Here is a 19,013-nt window from a genome sequence, read left to right on the forward strand (position 1 = left end):
CATAGTCCGGACAAGACGATAGATGAGAAAAGGTGAAGATAACAGCGATTCTATAAATAATACCGATTGTGACGTCACGGTCTCTGCTTTGACTTTACAATGCAAATGATGAAGCATTGGATCTATAGAGGTGATTATCTTGTGCACTTCTGGTTTTTCTGCATCTAACACTAGCGAACTTCACGTCGAGTGTCCAGTTTCTTTGAAAACCCGCCATGCGACACATCATGGGAACAGTAATAAACCCTTCCATTGCCGTAGGGTTGAGTTATGACATGCACACACAAGGTGAAAACCAACCATGCTATTTTACCTCCTAGGACAGAACAATTGTTTTTATCTATGAATATCATTGATTGATTGTATCTTGTTTAACGTTCATCTCGAGAATATTTCACTCATATGGAGACGTCATCACCTCCGGTGAAGGGCTGCAAAATTTAGGCCTATGCTCCGCGCTTACGGCGGCCTTTGAGCAAGGAGGGGTCTTTATCATGCCACACCTGCTGTGACACGGGACCTCGGTTTTTGCGGTATCATCCGAAGAACTTCCCCTATTTAGTCGCCTCTAACTACAAGCAAGGGATACTGAGGACCTATTCTAACCCGGATCCCCACGGGATATCTATTAAAATGTAAGCTTTACATCACAAGATCATAATCAGCAGTGGGGGGGGGGGGGGGGGGGGGGGGGCTCTAACAGACGCTTGCATTTACATTCATTTCCTGTATGCAAATGCTGGTAAAGTTCCTAAACATGTGTATTTCATATTAAGATTAAATGCCACGTGGGAATTGTTATATAAAACTTATACTTGTATAAAGATATCAACACTTTATATATGCGTCTGTGCTTGCCCTAACAGTATCACCGTCAGCAAATTATCCTTTTGATAATGCAAATTAATTTTAAAAATTCCATCCCCGATCAAATATCCCTCTAAGTACCGAAATGAAAGGAATGATCATGGCGTTTTGCCTCAATAAAACCTGTCCCACACCGAGCATGCAATAAGTCATATTACAGATAGCGTATAAGCAGAATTTTAGCAAGGATTTAATTATGAGTGATGAGGTCGCTAAAATTGAATATCGCTTACAATTTACTCCATATCAGAGGTAATAGTCAATCTTCCTTGTAATTATAAAGTCGCTAAAATTAGCTCTCGCTAAATGTATATATACCCATAATTGATTGATTGATTGTATTTTGCTTAACGTCTCGCTCGAGAATTTTTCACTCATATGAATACGTCACCAAGACCGGTGAAGGGCTTCAAATTTAGGCCTATGCTCCTACTGTGACACGGGACATCCATTTTTAAGGTAATCTCCGAGGACCCGAGACATTCACATCTTATGCCAAGCGTTTGGCGATGGAACTGTCACTACCTTTTTTAACGACTTGGGACTGTCGCGACCGGGATTCGAACCCCGGCCTTCCACATACGGGGCGAACGCTCTAACCTCTCGCCGTGAAAATCACTAAATTTGTGTCTCACTAAAATACCACCTCTATACGGCATTCTAAACCCTCTATCATTAAAATCTACTTGTATAACCAAAAAAATTATAACCTTATCTACTACACAGACGTGATGTCCAATCATATCCTAGTACACCTATCTCGTGAATGAGGACAATCTCAATATTCATATAATTAAGGTTTATTCGGATTCATTCATTCACGAATCGTTTGGAGTTCCAGGAGTAGTGCTGTTAATGCTTTGTTCGGTTGGAAGGTCGCTGGCTGTTTGGTTTGTATTCTGGGTGATTGTATCGTTAATGCTTTGTTCGGTTGGAAGGTCGCTGGCTGTTTGGTTTATATTCTGGATGATTGTATCATTCAAAAGGACTGAAGAATTATTGAAACCCATTCCATCTGTATCCAAAGTGCCGTTTCCAGTTGCGTTAGTACTGCTATCAACTGAAAAGAAATCCAAATTCACATTTGTATCTCGTTTGTCTTAAAACGACTTTATTGACATTTGTTATTTCCATAGATTAATGAAAGGTGAAGATCGATCTCATAAATCACATAAGCATGCAAAATAAAGAGTTGAGCAAACGCGGACCCCGGGAGTCCTATATCTTGTGGTAAATAAAGTTATCCGTAGTCAAAGTCAGTGTGCAAGAACGGCCTAACACTCGGTATGAAACATGTACATGTACATCCCCGAGAATTAAAACACAAACAAATAATGAATTAAAAGTCCATCTCCATACTGGTAGAGGACAGTACCTTGACAAGAGCTAGTATTACATGGTGCAGTGTGGGATAAAATGGCTGTCCCAGTACAAATCAGTCCGCCATGTTGTGGTGTGGGACTATTACATTCCCTGTATCTATATCGGGTTTGCCCACCACCCCCACAAATCTTCGTACAATTACTAAAGCTACTCCAGGGACCGTAACTGCTCCATCCACCGTTCACTTTGTACAGAAGATATGAGGCGTGTTCGTTTATCATTGAATTAATACATAACAATTATACAACGGAAAATGTTGAATTCCTAGCAGATAGGAAAGGATGAAACGTTACCTGGACAATATTTCACAATAACACACTTCTCCTTTTGTTTATGCAATCGATCCCCTTGGCACTTCTTTCCGTCATACTTGGGAGCTGGGTTGTTACAGTAGCGCTTTCTAGTCTTTGTGCGTGTTCCTTCTCCGCAGCTTGTGCTACACGCCCCCCACATCCCCCAAGACAGCCACGCCCCCCAGTTGCCATCCACTGTCATTTAAATCAAACCAGACGTTACTACAGCAGTGTTACTTTGTATGAAATTCATTTTTTCCCCGATCACACCAGGTTTATCGTGCAATGTGTAAAAACAGGATATAAAGTTTCTCACCTGGGCACTGTTTGGATCCCGTCTCACACGGCAGGAAATCCTTTTTTGAGTTGGATCCAGAACAATAAGCGCCATTATTTTTCGGGGTTGGATTATTACACTGTCGTAAACTATATCTAAATCTGTTTCCTTGTCCGCAGGTCTTATCACACGACCCCCACGTAGACCACCCCTGCCATGAACTCCAACCACCATTCACTGAAGAGGCAATTATACATTATACAGGGTACCCAATGACTGATATTCACTGAAGAGGCAGTGAAATACAATGTATTATACGGCACATCCAATGACTGTTGTTTTTTATATTTAAAAAAAAAAGCAACAACAACAACAACAACAAAAAAGGCACCCAAAGGCATTTGTTGGGGACACATGAAAGAAAGAAGCATGGCTTTATTTGTGTAATATATAGAATTATAGATCTATAACTATGAATATACATACCTCTACATGTCCGTGTACAGATGGAGTTGTGTGCTGAGGATGTGTACCTAGTGTTAATATTGAATCAAGCTTGTACCGCGACCAACTAATCCGCTAACTAACTAGACATAAAGAAAGAAAGAAAGAAAGATAGATAGATAGATAGATAGATAGATAGATAGATAGATAGATAGATAGGATAGATTAGATAGATAGATAGGATAGATTAGATAGATAGATAGATAGATAGATGATTTTCATTTGCTTTGTATAATTTTTCATTTATTTCGTATCCGAGAGATTGTTTAGTTTATTTTGATATGAGATGAATAATTTCATTGGTCAAGTTTTAGGCTGTGTCGTGTTAAAACGAGCGGGTGTCCCGGATGCTCATCCACAAGATAATCCGATCGTCCGTGTACGAGGTTGATAGGCGAGAGAAAGTTCGGTAGAATCTACGTTTACGTAAGCAGTAGTTAGGAAAAAGATATAGCCGATGACTTGATATAATAGGAGACCTTGTTATTGCCAAATCCATAGAAACCCTCTAGGCAGGGTTTATAGGCTACCATAAATATCGTGCATTCGTCGCCATTTCTATCCTGTCTTTAACCCTCACCCACCTTTGCAAAGCAATATCACTGTACACTACTGCACATGTGCGACAATTCTCCAGAGTGAGCCCTGCACAGTATCAGGAAGAATAACCGGACCATGGTTTAAACCAATCAGATTCTATGTAACAAACCGAAATAAATAATCCTTCGGAAACCGTACAAATGAAAATTATACAATGCAGATGACAAATTATACAATGCAAATAAAATATTATAACAACACATATAGGAAATAGAGATTAAAATAGAAAATATACCACGGTTATTGCAAAGATCAAAGGACTGCCGTGGTCATTATTCTACGATATAGACCTTCATATGGATATCAACTGATTATGAGAAAATTGTATACACATCTCACTTGCACTTCGAGTTTTGCTAATTAATACATGACTGATAATTGAATTCTATAATCATCAAAATCAAAATATACTAATTGATGGATTGATTTGCGTCCCGACAAGAATTTTTCTCTCATAATTATTGAGACGTCACTAGCTGTAGGTGAAGTACCACATATTAAGACCTGCTTAGCACTCAGGGCCTTTCACGACACGGGATCTCCGTTTTCAAGGTCATATCCGAAAAACCCGTGATTCTCACTTCTAAATGCAGAGCGTTTGGCGAAGGAACAATCACTACCTATTTTTGACGTCTTTTGTTTGACACAGCTATGGTACGAGCTGGATTCGAACTCACGACCTCCCGGTTACGAATCGAACGTTCTCCCAATGAGCTACCGCGACCTGTCTACATTATGTTGTAAAACGAATTCATCAATGACTAAAGGAGATAAGCCAATCATCTGCATTCCGAGAACAGTACACACGTAAACAGGCGATACACTGACAATTTTTTTCTTGAACTGTATTCAAAGCAATTGATATAATCCGTTAACATCAAACTAAATCCTTGAAATATTTTTTTTTATAACAGATTTAAAATACCCCTACCATCTCACATTTTTCGTCATCAAAAGACAATGTCAGCCGTTTCGGAAACTGCCATGAAGTCACATTGAGCTAATTCGTAGCTATATAAGAAAACGATCGGCTGTATATTTCTGAGCCGTAGTAAAATAGAAATAAAGTTCTATTTTCCTGTGTGATGCAGGAAAACCTCATTGTTTGAAATATTAAAAAAATTCTCGACCTCGGAGTTTATCATGCAACATACACGAAAAGGCAATGGTTATTATTTCTTAAATATACAATACAAATGAAAAATTATACAATTCAAATGGAAAAAAATATACATTACAAATGGAAAAAGACAAAATTTTGCAGCGTTTGAGATATTATATAAATTAGATAACTACATGACCGTCATATTCACATACTTCAATGAGGATTTACATTTGTATTCACGTACATAAATAATTAGAAGAAAAGGGATATATACCTTGTTCTGGCACATCGGAGCCAGTGCCAAAACCCACATGGAACATTCACATAGTACTTGACATGGGCATACTTGGTACACGAATAGTAGTCAATACCGCTGTGGATATTGCATCCGCTGGAGGTATAATCACATGACATCATCAAAATAATATTCATTCAGTTTAAATATAATATATACTGTAAACGTATTATATTTGGTGTGTACGATATTTGGCGGAAATCGTTTTTTCAACAAGTTAGCGTAGATTTGATTTAGCGCATTCCTGAATTACTTTAAACATTTATATTTACGGATGGCATTTAGTGATGTACTTGATTTAACGGAAGCTGCGTTCCGCCAAAGGCGCTAAATAGAATACACAGCCAAATGTAATAGATTTACAGTATACGGTGTGACCGTTGGACCGAGTGAAATTAGAATTCACTTGAAAATATATTTTATTTATGAAATTCTTCTTGCGATAAACGCCCAGCAACATTTAAATATTAAAGGGAGGATAACTACAGGATCCGCCTATTCATTTACTGCGAGGATATAATGCTAACCAACGTAAACCATGCATTGTGACGTCACATTTAGACTCGACTTTTTTCTCTCTTTCAAAAAAACAAAAAAACAACAACAAAACAATTACCCCTTTGGTAATTTAAAAGACGTTTAAAACTAAACAAAGTTAACCAACAAATTCAAAGTGCTAAAACAGTAAGAGTAAATATATCATATATTTTTATTTTAAGAAACTCAAACTCGTTGATCTTTTTAGTCGTATTACTGTTTTTACTATTTGATCATAGCCTACAAACTGTAACATTTATAATTATACCATTCATTTTTAACAAACTGAGTGTTTGATTACAAACTACACATCAGTCTTGTATTTTTGGTATTCAAAATTAAAACACGAATAACTGTAGAAGTAACTAATGAACAAAACAAAATGGTGGCGCCCGTATGGATCACAACATTTTCAGTGAACGTATGGAAAGATTATCAATTCTTTATTCTCCTTAGTACAAAGGTATTGAGAAAATACATATAAGTATTCAAAATATACAAATGATGTGTTCACAATATATACATATGTACAAACTGTAGCAATATAAACAAAGTCATTATAGAGGGGACAGGGTATGATGGATAGCTTTTAAGAATTTACTTAATTTTCTTAACGTGACAATATTGTCAAAATTAAAAATAGATTTTGTTGTTAACACATTTGGTGGCGACCTTTTTCTCCATTTAATACATTGATTTCTAATTCTAGCAAATCTACTACATTTAAACAAGTAATGGTATTCATCGCCAATTTCATTGTCATTACACAAGGTACATTTTCTTTTGGGATCTTTCTATGCCGTACCATCTGCCAACTTCAATAGGTACATTTGTAATCGATTATTAGCTAGTCTTGCCGTTCTTGGCACACTGATTTTGACTGCGTTTACCTGATCAGGATATAGGGCTCACGGCGGGTGTGACCGGTCGACAGGGGATGGTTACTCCTCTTAGGCACCTGATCCCACCTCTGGTGTGTCCAGGGGTCCGTGTTTGCCCAACTATCTATTTTGTATTGCTTATAGGAGTTATGAGATTGATCACTGTTCGTTATCTTCACCTTGCATTCCATATTTGTGCAAAGTGGTCACAGATTCGTTGCTTAATTAAAGGGACTGGCTCACGATTTTTGATAAAAATATTTTTCATTTTTGATGTTAAACTTTAAAGATATAACTCATTTAATGTTGACAGCCAAACTTTTGACCTTCTGAATGTCAGAATAAAAGCAATATTTTAGCCTTAAATCTGTGTTATGTAAACAAAGACTCGAGTCTTTTTATGTAAACAAACAAACAAGTGAAATATTGATTTTGTAATATAATGCATCTTAATTTTGCATAGTCACACTTTTAGATGACACATTTTACTCCAAAAATGCTTGAAATGTGAAAGGTATAATAAACTTAGATCGATATCTATTTCTTTTGAAAATTTTGTAAACAATAGCATACCACAATCTTTGTTTACAAAACAAATAATAAACTCTCTAAAATGAGCTTCTGTGATAATATATAACCTTAATTTTCATGTGAAATATTTCAAACACAATAGACAGTAGATTTTGATCATCAAAAGTGAAAAACAAAATTTTGGGAAAAATCGTGAATCAGTCCCTTTAATAGTATGTTTGAACCATTCAAAAATAAAAACCCCATTCGAATCCCACATATTACCGAAACCTAAATTATTTAGATATTTTTCTCACATAAAGCATCCATTTAGAAAAGCAAGAATCTTGTGTGAATTTGCATTTACAAAATGCGTACATGATATCTGAAAATTTATTATCTCCTGCAAAAGCAACCTTGCGCCAATAATTGAGGATCCTTAATTGTACATCAACATAAAGTGGATACGCCCCCAATTCACCATATATCATATACCTTGGTGTGGAACGTTATCTCTATTCATTTTCTCACCCCCCCCCCTTCTTTTTTTTTTACATACATGTTACCTTTAAAGCCTTGCTTTGATGCACATGTCCATGTAAAACTTATACGGTACCAATTTTGATGCACCAGATGCGCATTTCGACAAATAGTGTCTCTTCAGTGATGCTCAACCAAAATCTTTGAAATCCGAAATAATAATGAAGTTTTAGAGCTATTATAGGGAAAAACAGCGTGCCAAAAAAGTGCATTTTAAAACCTATTTATTTAAAAATCTAAGAGGAGAAACAAACGAAATGTCATCGTACTATGTAGTTTTCTGATGAAAGTTTTCTTTTCTTGAAAAACGTCATGATACACAGTAAGACGTAAGCAATAAATTCTATAATTATATAGCTTATAAATAGTCTAATATAAAATCTGCGTAAAATCTAGAGAATGTTAGCGTTCAATATCCTGAGAATTTATTGAACGCTAACTTTGCATTGCGTAAATTGTATGCGCCCGAAACATTCCGAGTATGAGCGTTCAATATTGACGTTACCGTAACGACGTAAACAAGCCAAAATGTCAAACGACGGTCCTTCGAATCTGATAGAGCCGGTATTTGATATTTACTTAAGCAAAATGTTTTACTGTACATAAATTATGATGTCCTCATTTACAAAATCAGTTTGCTTCATGCATTAATGACGGGTTAAATATTGAACAGTTAAGAAATGCATGGTGTTATTGCACACTGCCAATATTGATGAATTCTCGTCTATTTTGGAGTAGTTTGAGTGAAAAGGGATATAATTTAACAACTAAATACTTTAGCTATATAATAAAAGGGTTATTGAATTTACATAGGTGAATATTGGCACTCGTTGGCTGTCAAAATTCACTCGCAAGCTCGTGCATTTTTACAGCCAACTCCTGCCAATATTCACCAATATAAGTTCAATAACCCTATATAATTGAACAAAATATATCAAATAAACTACATACATGTACCTGCACGCAAACGTCCGGGTTCAATTGCAGTGACTACAGTAATGTCTTTTAAATGGGTTATGTAATAGGAAACTCGTGGTAAATATGGGTTTTCATAATTTTAAAACATTTACAAATAGTTTTATAAAAATGTTTATTCTTTTTATTTTTATTTCATAGTGAAACATACATTTACAGTAAAACATGCACAATGTATTCAAACATAAATCTTTATGGTTTTTAATATAAAAAACACCAATGATATAACAACAAATGATGGTTTTTGTTATATTGTCTTACAGATGGCGACTACGAAATGTTTTGAAGTATTTTTTTTCAAGGTCTAGAATACATTAAATTCAAAATAAAAACCAGTTATGTATACACGCGGTTATCATTTATCTGTGTACTCTTATGGTATTCATCTCAGCTTGAGTTTCACACTGAATAACGCAAAAAAGACATAAGATTGTATAACAAAATCATTACCTTCCTTCACTATAACCAAGGTGTGTACTAAGGGCGACAATCAACAACAGTGTCGTACCAAAAGCAGCCATGGTGGTACATTCTGGCAGCGAGTGTTTCCCGCAATGTTATATAGACATGACCTGAACATTTTAAATCTGTCACTAATACACTCCATGCCTGTGTCACATGTTCAAGAACTCGATGCCATAATCATTATAACTCGTTATCTTTAAATTTACAATTGTCTGTATCGACATGAATTTACAATTAATAAACATTAAAACTATGGTATCACACTACACAGAGACTTCGGTAAATAAAACCAAAATTTATGCTTTCTATGTACATTTCCTCCAACCCCTCCGATACACCTGTTGTACAGGCACTAACACACCATTAATTAATCTTGTTGCGTTCCTAAAGTGTGATGACTGATCTTATCAAACTCGTAGCATTACATGTACTACTATTCACATTGTTTACATAAGTTGATTTGCAGCTTCGTGCACTAAAATAAAAAAAAAAAAGATGACGTATTTGTGAAGCACTGTTGTACTGCAGTAAAGCATTTCTTGCAGCCAATGAAAGGTATGTTACACCCCAAATCGTCGCCCATCCCAAATCGACACCGGCGACGATTTGGGCATAACCTCACACCCGAAATTGTCGTCCCCCTTGCTGCAACTATTTGGAAACAACATTCACATACAAACTGGCTCTGTTTGTTAACTTCTCTTCTCCTCGGACCCTACAAGCGAGATATTTTAATTTTCTACTTCGTCTTTTACTTGTTCTGTTGTATAGGTTTTAGATTTATTATGAATCATGATAACGGTATTTTATATTGTTTTGGTTGGTAGTGGTTTTGTTACTATTCTAAAAAAAATGTTAAGCCGTTCTTGGCACACTGATTTTGACTGCGGATAACTCCGTTTACCTGATCAGGATATGGGGCTCACGGCGGGTGTGACCGGTCAACAGGGGATGCTTACTCCTCCTAGGCACCTGATCCCACCTCTGGTGTGTCCAGGGGTCCGTGTTTGCCCAACTATCTATTTTGTATTGCTTGTAGGAGTTATGAGATTGATCACTGTTCGTTATCTTCACCTTGCATTGAAAGAATTGTGTTTGTCGTTAGTGGTGGTGGTCTCATAGTTGTCTATATTTTTTAGTCGTCCAGTCTTCCAGAGAGAGAGAGAGAGAGAGAGAGAGAGAGAGATGTCCGACAATACACCATTTTGCCTTTTATTGTAGGGTGATTCTGCTAATTATGGGGTTCTTATGTCCTATGCACCGCAGATTTGTTAGTAACTTCAGATTGTATGAGATTACGCCTGTTATAGCGGCCATTTGGACACTCTCCCACCGTTTGGACATTCGTGAAAATCTCTCTCTCTCTCTCTCTCTCTCTCTCTCTCTCTCTCTCTAAATAAGTAAATGAACAAACAAGCAAACAAACAAATAAATGAGACCTATGTCCTTAGTCCCATACAAAATTTTAGCTCAATCATGCAGTTCACAAACACCAGAGTGAAGTCGAAAATAGTTCGCTATGATTACAGCTCGCGGTGCTTTGAGCTCGCGATCAAGATATTTCATGTGGTTCAAAACACCAGATATTGCAGAGTTGCTGAAAACTGTGTACAGCTCCCGGCACTTTTAAGTTCTCATTCCAGAATTCGCATGGTTTTGTTGGGGGGGGGGGGGGGCATGTCAGAGGGTCACTTGTAATCTACATACAAAATTTCAGCCGAATAGTTCGACAGACACAAGAGATATGAATGCGGATCGACAGACAAACAGACCGAGTGAAACCTATGTACTCCCTATATAAGAGGGGGTACAATAAAATAACTTCTGTGTAATCTATTCTACAAACGTCAATAAAATATTGGCGGGCGACGATTCAGGACGGGCGACGATTGGGGTATACTAAAGTACATCCCAAATCATCGCCCCTAATGATAGTGCAATCTTGTCCCAAATCGTCGTGGGGACAACAATTTTGGATGCTGGGCGACGATTTGGGTAACAAGATCAAGTGTCACAAGAAATAACGTATGATATATGAAAGCGCTATCAATAACCAATCAAAAGTTATGGCCTAGGTTAAAAGTTTTTCAAAGGTATGTCATATTCCAAATTCAAGGTTATGATGTATACAAATTTTGCTATTCAAAGAAATATCGTCACAAGAAATACACATGTGAAATCTCTATGACCATCCACTAAAACATTATGGCCAAAGTTAACGTTTTGAATATTGTTTAAAACTTATTATTCAGCCTAATTATCATTTGAAGTCGAGTAAAATGATATATACAGAATTTGATAACATTGTATCTGCAAATCAATATAGACAGTAAAGAAAATGCAATCTGCACAATGATAAAGATCTAAATATGTGATAGAGGATTGTCTCCCTTGTTGGGATCTGCTTCAGAGTAAGGCGGCGGAGATAGATCGTCACGTGGTGTATATGGCGGCGGAGAGGGTCCGCCTGATACGTAATTCATATTGTCGATTCCTGAAAATAACGGATGCTACACATTTATTATTGAAATTTCAATATTAAATGCTTGATATTATGAATGCAATTAACAAAATGTTTTGAGAGTTCGTGATATCATGCATATATTCTTGCTTCTGATTGGTTTAGTCAGGAGATGGCAAAACTATATTTTAATATTATAGAGGCTGAATAATTCTAGCATATGAAACATAACTCGCGCGCAAAGTCGTTTCAACGTTGCCAATGGTGGAGACGTTGTACTACCATAATCTAGCATCAGATGAAATTATATCTCATAGTTGTTCCTTGATGAAAACTTCTGATTAACATGAAAGTAATATTCTACAAGAATTTCCTTTTTCTTACGTGCTCGCGATTTTACGTAAAAATTCTTCTAGAATTCATCTTTCAGCAATTCATCCAATTTTAAGGTATTCCATGTATAATGAAAGGATAATGAACAATTTTGAAGGATTTAGATCATCATAAAACTTTATTGTTAATTAATGATGGAAGTGAAGCAGATGAAATTCACATGACTGGTAAATGATTAGAAGCTGACCTTTTTGCACTTAAGACTTTTTGGAAGAGTTGTCTGCCCTTTGTAAAAATAAGAAAAATCCAATTTTCTAAAAATGTGTGTGGTCAATGATTAATTTTATTTCATATTTTCATAAAAAGAAAGTGTATGTAACTTTTTACCAAGAGATTAGTATGAATATATAATTTGTTTTTAAAATATTGCAATAAAAGATGCTTTTCCCATATACTTCAATGTTAAATTCTAGGTGAAATATATCAAGCAGTAAACAAAATATTTAGAAAATTCCTACCGTGGGTTATTTTTATTTGATGAACCCTTCAAAATGATACCATGATTACAAATATTCCACCATCCATTTATTAGATATGAAATATGGTCATTATACATTGAATACCTTAAATTACAGTGAAACTTGTCTCATCCGTCATGCACCAAGAGATATATTTTTCCGGAATACACAATATGGAATTTAAAATGAAAGTAAGGGTAGCATGCCCAGTAAAACGGATTACACAGGTGTCAGATTAAGCAGTTTCCACTGTAATGATATTTACTTTCACTTTTTACCTGAAAGACTATAAATAGAAGATGAACTACGCCGAGGTCCCCTACTAGAACGTCGCTTCCTGATTAGAACACAGAACGCCAAGATCAGAATCAACAGTAACGTACAAGCGGAGACCAGTCCCACTCCATCTGAAATCAATACATGTAGATATCAACTGTAATGTTACAAGATCAGAATCAACAGTAACGTACAAGCGGAGACCAGTCCCACTCCATCTGAAATCAATACATGTAGATATTAACTGTAATGTTACATGTACAATACATGTAGATATCAACTGTAATGTTATAATGTTACATGTACAATACATGTAGATATTAACTGTAATGTTACATGTACAATACATGTAGATATCAACTGTAATGTTATAATGTTACATGTACAATACATGTAGATATCAACTGTAATGTTATAATGTTACATCTACAATACCTGTATATATTAACTGTAATGTTACATGTACAATACCTGTATATATTAACTGTAATGTTATAATGTTACATGTACAATATATGTATATATTAACTGTAATGTTACATGTACAACAGATGTATATATTAACTGTAATGTTATAATGTTACATGTACAATACATGTAGATATCAATTGTAATGTTATACTACATGTACAATACATGTAGATATCAACTGTACTGTTTTAATGTTACATGTACAATACATGTAGATATCAACTGTACTGTTATAATGTTACATGTACAACATATGTAGATATCAACTGTAATGTTATACTACATGTACAATACATGTAGATATCAACTGTACTGTTATAATGTTACATGTACAATATATGCATATATTAACTGTAATGTTACATGTACAATATATGTAAATATTAACTGTAATGTTATAATGTTACATGTACAATATATGTATATATTAACTGTAATGTTATAATGTTACATGTACAATATATGTATATATCAACTGTACTGTTATAATGTCACATCTACAATATATGTATATATTAACTGTAATGTTACAATGTTACATGTACAATATATGTATATATTAACTGTAATGTTATAATGTTACATGTACAATACATGTATATATTAACTGTAATGTTATAATGTTACATGTACAATACATGTAGATATTAACTGTAATGTTATAATGTTACATGTACAATATATGTATATATTAACTGTAATGTTACATGTACAATATATGTATATATTAACTGTAATGTTACATGTACAATACCTGTATATATTAACTGTAATGTTACATGTACAATACATGTAGATATTAACTGTAATGTTAAAATGTTACATGTACAATATATGTAGATATTAACTGTAATGTTACATGTACAATACCTGTATATATTAACTGTAATGTTACATGTACAATACATGTATATATTAACTGTAATGTTATAATGTTACATGTACAATACCTGTATGTATTAACTGTAATGTTACATGTACAATATATGTAGATATTAACTGTAATGTTACATGTACAATACATGTAGATATTAATTGTAATGTTACATGTACAATATATGTATATATTAACTATGATGTTATAATGTTACATGTATAATATATGTAGATATTAACTGTAATGTTACATGTACAATACATGTAGATATTAACTGTAATGTTATAATGTCACATGTACAATATATGTAGATATCAACTGTACTGTTATGATGTTACATGTACAATACATGTAGATATTAACTGTAATGTTATAATGTCACATGTACAATATATGTAGATATTAACTGTAATGTTACATGTACAATACATGTAGATATTAACTGTAATGTTGCATGTACAATATATGTATATATTAACTGTAATGTTATAATGTTACATGTACAATATATGTATATATTAACTGTACTGTTATAATGTTACATGTACAATATATGTAGATATTAACTGTAATGTTACATGTACAATACATGTAGATATTAACTGTAATGTTACATGTACAATATATGTATATATTAACTGTAATGTTATAATGTTACATGTACAATATATGTATATATTAACTGTACTGTTATAATGTTACATGTACAATATATGTAAATATTAACTGTAATGTTATAATGTTACATGCACAATATATGTATATATTAACTGTAATGTTATAATGTTACATGTACAATATATGTAGATATTAACTGTAATGTTACATGTACAATATATGTAGATATTAACTGTAATGTTATAATGTCACATGTACAATATATGTAGATATCAACTGTACTGTTATAATGTTACATGTACAATATATGTAGATATTAACTGTAATGTTATAAGGTCACATGTACAATATATGTAGATATTAACTGTAATGTTATAATGTTACATGTACAATACATGTAGATATTAACTGTAATGTTATAATGTCACATATACAATACATGTATATATTAACTGTAATGTTATAATGTTACATGTACAATATATGTAGATATTAACTGTAATGTTACATGTACAATACATGTAGATATTAACTGTAATGTTACATGTACAATACATGTATATATTAACTGTAATGTTCTAATGTTACATGTACAATACATGTATATATTAACTGTAATGTTACATGTACAATACATGTAGATAATAACTGTAATGTTATAATGTCACATGTACAATATATGTAGATATCAACTGTACTGTTATAATGTCACATGTACAATATATGTAGATATTAACTGTAATGTTATAATGTTACATGTACAATATATGTATATATTAACTGTAATGTTACATGTACAATGTATGTAGATATTAACTGTAATATTACATGTACAATATATGTAGATATTAAATGTAATGTTACATGTACAATATATGTAGATATTAACTGTAATGTTACATGTACAATACATGTAGGTATTAACTGTAATGTTACATGTACAATATATGTATATATTAACTGTAATGTTACATGTACAATACCTGTATATATTAACTGTAATGTTACATGTACAACATATGTAGATATTAACTGTAATGTTATAATGTTACATGTACAATACATGTAGATATTAACTGTAATGTTATAATGTTACATGTACAATATATGTAGATATTAACTGTAATGTTACATGTACAATACATGTATATATTAACTGTAATGTTATAATGTTACATGTAAAGTGTATCCCAGGAATTCTGAGACAATTAACACATGTAGTTAGATTGGTTATATAGGGGTGAATATAATATTTATATTATATGACTTTAGTTTCATGTAAGTTATCCCGTGGGGATCCGGGTTAGAATAGGTCCTCAGTACCCCCCTCCCCCGGGATCCGGGTTAAAATAGGTCCTCAGTACCCCTTGCTTGTCGTAAGAGGCGACTAAATGGGGCGGTCCTTCGGATGAGACCGAGGTCCTGTATCACAGCAGGTGTGGCACGATAAAGATCCATCCCTGCTCAAAGGCCGCCGTGAGCGCCGAGCATAGGCCTAAATTTTGCAGCCCTTCACCGGCAGTGATGACGTCTCCATACGAGTGAATTATTTTCGTGAGGGACGTTAAACAATAGTTAATCAATCTTATGTAACTTTCGTTTTCTCCATTGGCATTCTCCCATACTTGTGCCACTACACCACGTGCACAGAACGATACGAACTTCTTGTACGGAGGAATGGTATGCACGGACACGTTGCTCACTTTGTAAACGGTAACGGTCTGCACTGTATGCACAAGAAGCAGACCGTGGTGTGCACGTTTTGAATTTTTAAACAATATTTATATATAGTATATTTGCATAATATAGTAGATGAAATAGTGCTTTCTGCGGATCTTCACAGATGTACAAAAAATACCCATCAAGAAGTTAAAATATTCTATTGTTCACAATTTTAATAACTGACCATTTTGGCCCCACCCTAATACCAAACCACTACCCCTGGGATCAACAAGTTTAAATTTTGGTAAAAGACTACCTGTCCTTTCTAAATATCCATTTAGTTTTAATTTAGTATCAATAGCACTAAAGATGTCATTTAAGTGTTTTACACATAAACACTGTATACCAAGTTTGGCCCTGCTCTGGGGTCAAAACCCCTACCCAGGGGGTCATGGAATTTACAATTACAAATGCTCAATATCACTATGCATTTAGTTTTTCTTACACATGTGCGGTTGGCAGTTTTTCCTCCACTCCTAGGGCCCAAGGTGTGCACAAAAGATGCTTCATACCACATTTGAAAAGAATTAGAATAGTAGTTATCAAGAAGTTAAAAATGTTCAATTGTTAATGCACGACGGACGACGACAACCGATTGCAGTATGTCACTTGAATTTGCTCAAATGACCTAACAAGGCGTGTCCACGAATTAGTAGGTCGTGGCCATATACACGTATGCTGGTAATTGTCTCACTAAGATAACAAAAAAAATTGCATATTACGCAGTTATTATTTTTTTTTGAAAAGTTCCATTATTTACCACACTTCTCATTTATTATTATGTTTCTATTGCCCGACAAGTTATTTCCATTTCTTGTAAACAAATATATTCAAATGCTATACACGTAATGAATTTTGCTTTGCCTTGTGGTTTTAATATCATTATTTGTTTTGAGGATTAGCCGAATAACCCATCCTCAAGTGACAAACTACATGTACACCCACCTACTCTATATGTCTTAGTGTATCGTCCATATAGCTTACATGATCAGTTTCTGCTTCATGTAGAAAACAACTTGCACCAACACTGGTTTACAACGGAACATTTTGGAAGTGTACGCTTCAGGGGATGTAGTGATATTCCATTATCATCTGCATATGGTGTTTATGCCTCGCAATTGATTCGATTGATTAAATATTGTTTAATGTCCTTCTCGAGAATATTTCACCCATATGAAGACGTCACCACTGCCGGTGAAGGGCTGCAAAATTTAGGCCTATGATCGGCGCTTACGGCCATTGAGCAGAGAGAGATCTTTATCGTGCCACACTTGCTGTGACACGGGACCTCGGTCTCATCCGAAGGACCGTCCCATTTAGTCGCCTCTTATGACAAGCAAGGGTTCTGAGGACCTATTCTAACCCGGATCCCCACGTGATTCAATTGATTGGAGACAGGCTACTGACCAATAATCTGGACCATGGAGAGGTGGGGTCAGGTGATGACTACCTATATTTCTGTAGCAATATTCCACTATCACCTGCATGCGGTGTTTATGTATCTCAATTGATTCGATACACAAGAACATGTTCTCCGTATGAGCAATGCTTGAATAGAGACAAGCTATTATCAAATTAATTCATATCACAGAGCTTTAAATAGCCTCTATTGAAGTCAGTCTTTTCGAAAATTATGGATGTTTTTTTTTTAAATGACCTTATCTGCAAATATTTCGCATGCTGTCTGACGCGTTTCATACCAATTGTTGGGCCATTCTTTAAATACTCATTTTGACTACGGATTACTCCGTTTACATCAAGATAAAGGGCTCATGAAGGTCAGGGTGAGTGTGGCCGATCAACAGGGGATTCCTGCACCTTCTACGCCACTAATCACTATTCACACTTCCGGCGTTTTCAGGGGCCGTGTTTACCCTGCTTTCAATTTTGCATTCAGTATAGGATTCACGAGATTAATCACTGTTTGTTATCTTCAGATTTACCTTAAAAATAGGATCCTGCTACTTTTAGACCCGCGCATTATATTTAATATTGCTAACATTGGCTGCATCAATAACACCCCCCCCCCCCCCTGCATCTATATTTTATATTTTACTTAAAAATACAAATATCTTTTTGGAGCAATTAGAAATACAATTATCTTTTTAGGACAGATAGAAATACAATTATCTTTGAGGGCAGATGACGCCCAGTTTTGTTTATTTTGCGTATGTTTACTTTGTTCACATTTACGTGTGTGATTTTAGATTATGTAATATTACGACATTCATTTGTGGTTATGGACACATTTTTATCCTACCTGTATACTTTCTTCAAGTGCACGTTGTTTACACGATTCGTAATCACTAGTATGAGGCCGTACTAAACTGCATAATATTGTTCCAAGTTTAAAGTTGTGATATTTCTGTTTCCTTTATGTTTTCTTCCTTGATAGAATGATCATTCTTTTTCCTTTACGCGTATTCCGCGATTTGTGCATGGAGTTTTCGGCCGTAGCAACGAGGGATTTTTATTTTGCCAAAGCCTAACGTGGCGATGTGAGAA

General features: G+C 34.6%; 2 protein-coding genes across 4 annotated transcripts in view; both read right to left on the reverse strand.

Moving 5' to 3' along the window:
* Positions 1 to 1,649: 1,649 nt before the first annotated feature.
* On the reverse strand, positions 1,650 to 10,848 carry LOC125656995 (coadhesin-like). 2 transcript variants are annotated; one of them, XM_048887624.2, is made up of 7 exons: positions 9,218 to 10,848; positions 5,304 to 5,420; positions 3,307 to 3,353; positions 2,860 to 3,057; positions 2,544 to 2,738; positions 2,243 to 2,434; positions 1,650 to 1,927 (listed from the first exon to the last, which is right to left on the reverse strand). In XM_048887624.2, the coding sequence occupies exons 1-7, from the start codon at positions 9,286 to 9,288 to the stop codon at positions 1,686 to 1,688; spliced, it is 1,062 nt and encodes a 353-aa protein (XP_048743581.2). In that variant the 5' UTR covers positions 9,289 to 10,848; the 3' UTR covers positions 1,650 to 1,685. The 2 variants fall into 2 exon arrangements, with proteins under 2 accessions (XP_048743581.2, XP_048743584.2); XM_048887627.2 differs by lacking the exon at positions 2,243 to 2,434 and having other exon boundaries at positions 9,218 to 10,573.
* Positions 10,849 to 11,521: 673 nt separating this feature from the next.
* LOC125656999 (uncharacterized) overlaps positions 11,522 to 19,013 on the reverse strand; it is a 20,822-nt gene continuing 13,330 nt past the window's right edge. Inside the window, exons 5-7 of one of the 2 annotated variants that reach the window (XM_048887635.2) lie at positions 12,823 to 12,951; positions 12,274 to 12,311; positions 11,522 to 11,726 (exon numbers count right to left, since the gene is read on the reverse strand). In XM_048887635.2, the coding sequence (XP_048743592.2) occupies positions 11,712 to 11,726; positions 12,274 to 12,311; positions 12,823 to 12,951 (182 nt within the window). In that variant the 3' untranslated portion in view covers positions 11,522 to 11,711. The remainder of the gene's footprint in view (positions 11,727 to 12,273; positions 12,312 to 12,822; positions 12,952 to 19,013) is intronic. The other variant, XM_048887633.2, reaches the window with a different exon arrangement.

The sequence above is a fragment of the Ostrea edulis genome, chromosome 7 (genome assembly GCF_947568905.1).
Source record: "Ostrea edulis chromosome 7, xbOstEdul1.1, whole genome shotgun sequence".
In the NCBI taxonomy this organism is placed as follows: domain Eukaryota; kingdom Metazoa; phylum Mollusca; class Bivalvia; order Ostreida; family Ostreidae; genus Ostrea; species Ostrea edulis.

Coding starts and splice junctions, on each gene's coding strand:
- LOC125656995 (XM_048887624.2), bottom strand. CDS start 9,288: ATGGCTGCTTTTGGTACGACACTGTTGTTGATTGTCGCCCTTAGTACA. Junction 5,421..9,217: donor CTTGGTTATAGTGAAGGAAG/GTAATGATTTTG, acceptor TTATACCTCCAG/CGGATGCAATATCCACAGCG. Junction 3,354..5,303: donor CTCCGATGTGCCAGAACAAG/GTATATATCCCT, acceptor TATTAACACTAG/GTACACATCCTCAGCACACA.